The sequence below is a fragment of the Boleophthalmus pectinirostris genome, unplaced genomic scaffold (assembly GCF_026225935.1).
Source record: "Boleophthalmus pectinirostris isolate CB_2022bp ecotype Guang Dong unplaced genomic scaffold, ASM2622593v1 HiC_scaffold_23, whole genome shotgun sequence".
NCBI classification, from domain to species: domain Eukaryota; kingdom Metazoa; phylum Chordata; class Actinopteri; order Gobiiformes; family Gobiidae; genus Boleophthalmus; species Boleophthalmus pectinirostris.
Window position 1 is genome coordinate 39137852 of NW_026571207.1, and position 5068 is coordinate 39142919.

A 5068-nucleotide genomic window follows, 5' to 3' on the forward strand; every position below is an offset into this window, starting at 1 on the left:
ATAAGCAGCAATAATGTGTCCTACCACAATTATGCAGATGACACTCAGATCTACGTCTCTCTGGCAGCAGGAGACTATGGACCAGTGGAGTCACTTGGTCACTGCATCCAACAGATCAGTGTGTGGATGCAAAACAACTTTCTCCAGCTAAACTCTGACAAGACTGAAGTCATAGGGTTTGGTCCACAGAAACAAAGGGACAGTGTCAGCATCACCTCCAGTCTCTCTCTCTAAAACCTTCAAATCAGGCAAGAAATCTAGGGGTAATAATGGACTCAGACTTGAACTTTAACAGCCACATCAAATCAATAACATCTGCAGCCTTTTACCATCTAAAAAACATAGCGAAAATCAAAGGTTTACTGTCTAAGCAAGCAAAGCAGACTTGGAGAAACTTATCCATGCGTTTGTCTCCAGTAGGTTAGACTACTGTAATGTCTGCTCACTGGTCTTCTGCTGGATCGCTGCCGCAGTCCTGGAGCATGTGTTGAAAAGCAGAGAGAGAGGAGAGCTGCCCAAGACCCTGACTCAGATGTACATCCACTTCCTGGTGGTTCAGGCCAAAGTCAAGAACATCAAGTATGAAGAAGGATCTGAGACAGACCCGCACTGGACTCTAGAGACCAGGAAGATAGTGGAGTCTCTGGGAAAACTGGCCTTTGAGCAGCTGCAGAAAGGAAACCTAATCTTCTACGAGAGTGACCTGAGCGAGTGTGGGCTGGACGCTGCAGCGGCCTCAGTGTACTCCGGAGTGTTCACACAGGTCTTTAGAGAGGAGCCAGGCCTGTACCAGGACAAGGTCTACTGCTTCATCCATCTGAGTGTGCAGGAGTTTCTGGTTGCTCTTCACATCCATCAGACCTTCATCAACACTGGGATCAACCTGCTTTCACAGAAACAAACATCATCATGGACAAAGGTTTTTAGCAGCAAATCAGTGCAGTTTTACCAGACAGCTGTGGTCACCTGGTCCTCCGCTTCCTCCTGGGTCTTTCACTGTCGACCAATCAGAGCCTTCTACAAGGTCTGCTGACACAGACAGGAAGTAGCTTACAGACCAATCAGAAAACAGCTGAGTACATCAAGAAGAAGCTGAGTGAGGATGTATCTGCAGAGAGGAGCATCAACCTGCTCCACTGTCTGAATGAACTAAATGATCGTTCTCTGGTGGAGCAGATCCAACAGTACCTGAGATCAGGACGTCTGTCTGAAGGTCGACTGTCTCCTGCTCAGTGGTCAGCTCTGGCCTTCATCTTACTGTCATCAGAAAAAGATCTGGACCAGTTTGAGCTGAAGAAATACTCTGCTTCAGAGGAGGTTCTCCTGAGGCTGCTGCCAGTGGTCAAGGCCTCCACCAAAGCTCTGTGAGTCTCCTTTGTTTAACAGAGGATGGTTTGATTCAACTTCTACATAAACAATGTTTTCTGTCTCCAGACTGAGCAGCTGTAACCTGTCAGAGAGAAGCTGTGAAGCTCTGTCCTCAGTCCTCAGCTCCCAGTCCTCTAGTCTGACAGTCCTGGACCTCAGTCTCAATGACTTGAAGGACTCAGGGCTAAAGATGTTGTGTGTTGGACTGAAGAGTCCTTACTGTAAACTGGAACAGCTCAGGTCAGAGGGGATCATATTCTTCACTATTAATACATAACCTGTTGGTATTTGCATTGGAAATTCACATTTGATAAAGTCACATAAAGATCTGGGACTTGTTCTTTGTCTCGTTTGGGTTGAATGTTTCTAATGAATGGACTGATTCCAATAATCTGTGTCCTCAGACTGTCGGGTTGTCTGCTCTCAGAGGAAGGCTGTGCTTCTCTGGCCTCAGCTCTGAGGTCCAACCCCTCCCATCTGATAGAACTGGACCTCAGCTACAACCATCCAGGAGACACAGGAGTAAAGCTCCTGTGTGCTCTACAGGAGGACCCCCACTGCACACTGGACACTCTCAGGTATGGACATGCTCGCCTGCTTAACACTCACAATCATAAATGACAGTGTCATGAATAAAAACAGACTTGAGAAGCACCAGAGGCCTGTGCACCACAGACTGAGAAGAGTGTTAGGGTCAAAAGAACACATCTGAATGTCACATGGAGTGAAAATGCTCTGAGACAAACTCTAATGTGGTGTGTTTCCTTCAGACTATGACCTGCTGGAGAATGATGGATGAATCCAATCCGGAGATGTAAGTCTGACTTAACCCATTTAACTCTGGTCTGGTTATGATTTTATTTGTGTCACACAAACAAAGCATCTGTCAGCATTCTGTTACACAACCGGCTCATTTTTGAGGGTCACAGCATTTCCTTTTTGAGCGAGTTCAAACACTGTTGTGATGTAGAGATGTAGAGTTTCAGTGGTAATCATCTGGGGCCTCATTTATAAAAACTGCGCAGGAGTTGTCGTAAGTTAGTGCGTACGCCTAGTAGCTACGACAGGCGTGTGCCACGCAAACTCCATATTTAGAAAACCCACCGCACGCACCAAACCACGTAATCTTTGCTTTATAAATCCCACCTGCAACTACAATTTGCGCACGTAAACCTACGTCACGTCACGCCCCCTCCACACCTCCACCTCACCATAAAAGGAGCATGTAAAGTGACTCGTGAATGAGATTTCCCTAAACATGAGCCGATAATCAGAGGGTTTGACCGAGACACGCGGGACAGAGGGAAGAGGACGCTCCACGCAGCCCCACGTGATCACGACAAAGACTTTATTAAAGACTTTATTAAACAAGGTTTAATAAATAAATACAAAACTAAAATGACAACAATGACTCATCTGTTCATTTAATCATTTTTTATAATATTTAGGCAGCACATCTTTGCAGTAAAACACATGTGTTTTTTCACTGTTTCAAGAGTTTTATCGCTATATTTTTAAGTCTGTCTATGATGTGTGTATGTGGACTGGCCCTGTGTATATATATACATATACACGTAGATACATGCACGCGCTAATCTGAATGGTCAAATTATGAGCGCGTGCGAGAGATTCAGATGCCCTCAACTGGAGAGGGAAAGGAGCGAGGGAGGGACACGAGGACACGAGGACACAGATTTAGCATGAAACACATCAGATACAGAAGTTATTCTGCCAATTAAAGTCCACATGATACATCCAAACTGCTGAACCTGTGAGTCTGGGTCTGGGTCTGTGAGTGTGGGTCTGGGTCTGTGAGTGTGGTCTGTCTGGAGTGTGGTCTGTCTGTGAGTGTGGGTCTGGGTCTGTGAGTGTGGGTCTGGGTCGGGACGGGCACGGGCATTATTCTGTTCTTCATACAGTCAGAGAGCAGCTCTCATGTGCTCAGTTCCCCATTACACAAAAATGTAGGGAAGATTTTGGTTGGGGTCAGGTTTGGGCAGTAGGCTTCGTGTTGTCCGCAGACTCAGGTCACTCTGGCGCTCGGTGCGTTAAGACTAAAGTAAAAGTGTTAAAGTTGCGTTCATTAAATCAAAGCCTGGCTCCTGCTGCGTTCAAGGGAAGAGTTTTCTCTCAGGTTGGGTCATTATTTCGTCCTCTGTGTTGGTCACAGTCTGTGTTCTATAGAAGTCTATGGTCTTGGTGTGGACTGTGGGAGACTCTGCGCTACACCGAGTCCGGGAATGTGGCCGCGCTCGTGCACGAGTGTCAAATGTATAATATTGTGGAGAATAATGAGTGGAATAAACAGCCCTTCTCCATATTTTGGCGAACCAAACACTTAAATGCGCAAATCAGAAGGTAATTCTTCTATATACGTGGATTTTCTGATCAAACACTTCCTCATACTCTGTTCACTTCTGCTTCTCTCCACGAGTGTCGCTTTTTCCCCGTGTCTCCAGACTTTGCGTAGAACTTACAGGAGGTCAAGCAAGGTTAAGCAAAGAGCCACGCCTTAGGCGAGTTTTATAGATACCGCGGTTGGCATAGGAAGCGCGCACGCACGGATTTTTGCGTAAGCAAGCTTTATAAATGAGGCCCCTGGACACTTAGTGTAGGAAAGTGTGGAGTGACGTCAGAGACTGGAGCTGCACTTTGTCACTGCAGCAACAAATTCCAGAGAAATCCAGATTTACACTGAGAATAATCTGAAATAGACTCCAGATTTACACTGAGAATAATCTGAAATAGACTGGTGTGGGGCTGTGAAAGGAAATGTTTTTACACTTACATAAATCTGAGACAAACAGAAGAGTGGAATGATGAGAGTGGACAGGGGACTAACTGCTGCTGTGTTGTGTTTTCTCTCCATCAGATTTCTGTGATCTCACTCTGGATCTAAACACAGCGAACACTAAACTCAAACTGTCTGACAACAACAAGAAGGTGACACATGTGAGAGAGGAGCAGCCGTATCCAGATCATCAGGACAGATTTGACTGGGCTCAGATTCTGTGTTCCACTGGTCTGACTGGTCGCTGTTACTGGGAGGTCCAGTGGAGTGGAGATGTTTGTATATCAGTGTCTTACAGAAGAATCAAAAGGAAAGGAGACAGCACTGACAGTTTGTTTGGAGGCAATGATCAGTCCTGGAGTCTGCAGTGTTCTGAACGTGGTTACTACGTTTTTCATAATAACAAACAAACCCAACTACGTCAGCGTTGGTTCTCCTCTTCTGGGAGAGTAGCAGTGTTTGTGGACTGTCCTGCTGGCTCTCTGTCCTTCTACACAGTCTCCTCTGACCAACTGACCCACCTCCACACCTTTAACACCATATTCACTCACACTCTGATCCCTGGGTTTAGGCTCTGTTATTATGACTCCTCAGTGTCTCTGTGTGCTCCGACACACTCACTCTCCACTGTGTAAAATAGTTAGAGGTGTAATGATATTGGTGATATCTTGATATTGTTGAAGTAAAATTGCCATGATATCGTCGTGGTCTCATCTCATATTAAACTGTGTCTTTAGGTAAAAATAAGAACGACACAACCTCCATGAGGCTTTTGACTACAGTCTTATTACACTTGTTTAGTTGTTACTTGAATTCTGCACTTCAACTTCAAAGTCTTTTCAGTCTGTTCAAAATGACACCGATATGAAAATGACAATAAATGTTTTACCAAATGACTGGTCAAAACAT

The 5068-nt window shown here is 45.4% G+C and overlaps 2 protein-coding genes across 2 annotated transcripts; both read left to right on the forward strand.

The window, feature by feature from the left end:
- The first annotated feature begins 532 nt into the window (after positions 1-532).
- LOC129410610 (NACHT, LRR and PYD domains-containing protein 3-like) lies at positions 533-2145 on the forward strand. The gene is made up of 5 exons (XM_055159093.1): positions 533-669; positions 957-1364; positions 1435-1608; positions 1773-1946; positions 2139-2145. The coding sequence occupies exons 1-5, from the start codon at positions 533-535 to the stop codon at positions 2143-2145; spliced, it is 900 nt and encodes a 299-aa protein (XP_055015068.1).
- Positions 2146-2163: 18 nt separating this feature from the next.
- Positions 2164-4794, forward strand: LOC129410611 (stonustoxin subunit beta-like). The gene is made up of 2 exons (XM_055159094.1): positions 2164-2182; positions 4241-4794. The coding sequence occupies exons 1-2, from the start codon at positions 2164-2166 to the stop codon at positions 4792-4794; spliced, it is 573 nt and encodes a 190-aa protein (XP_055015069.1).
- The last annotated feature ends 274 nt before the right edge of the window (positions 4795-5068 follow it).

Bases quoted from the DNA above. Each gene is read 5' to 3' on its own strand.
- LOC129410610 (XM_055159093.1), top strand. From the start codon at position 533: ATGTACATCCACTTCCTGGTGGTTCAGGCCAAAGTCAAGAACATCAAG. The intron at 670-956 runs GCAGAAAGGAAA...TTTACCAGACAG, and splicing joins AAACTGGCCTTTGAGCAGCT to CTGTGGTCACCTGGTCCTCC. The intron at 1,609-1,772 runs GTCAGAGGGGAT...CTGTGTCCTCAG, and splicing joins TGTAAACTGGAACAGCTCAG to ACTGTCGGGTTGTCTGCTCT.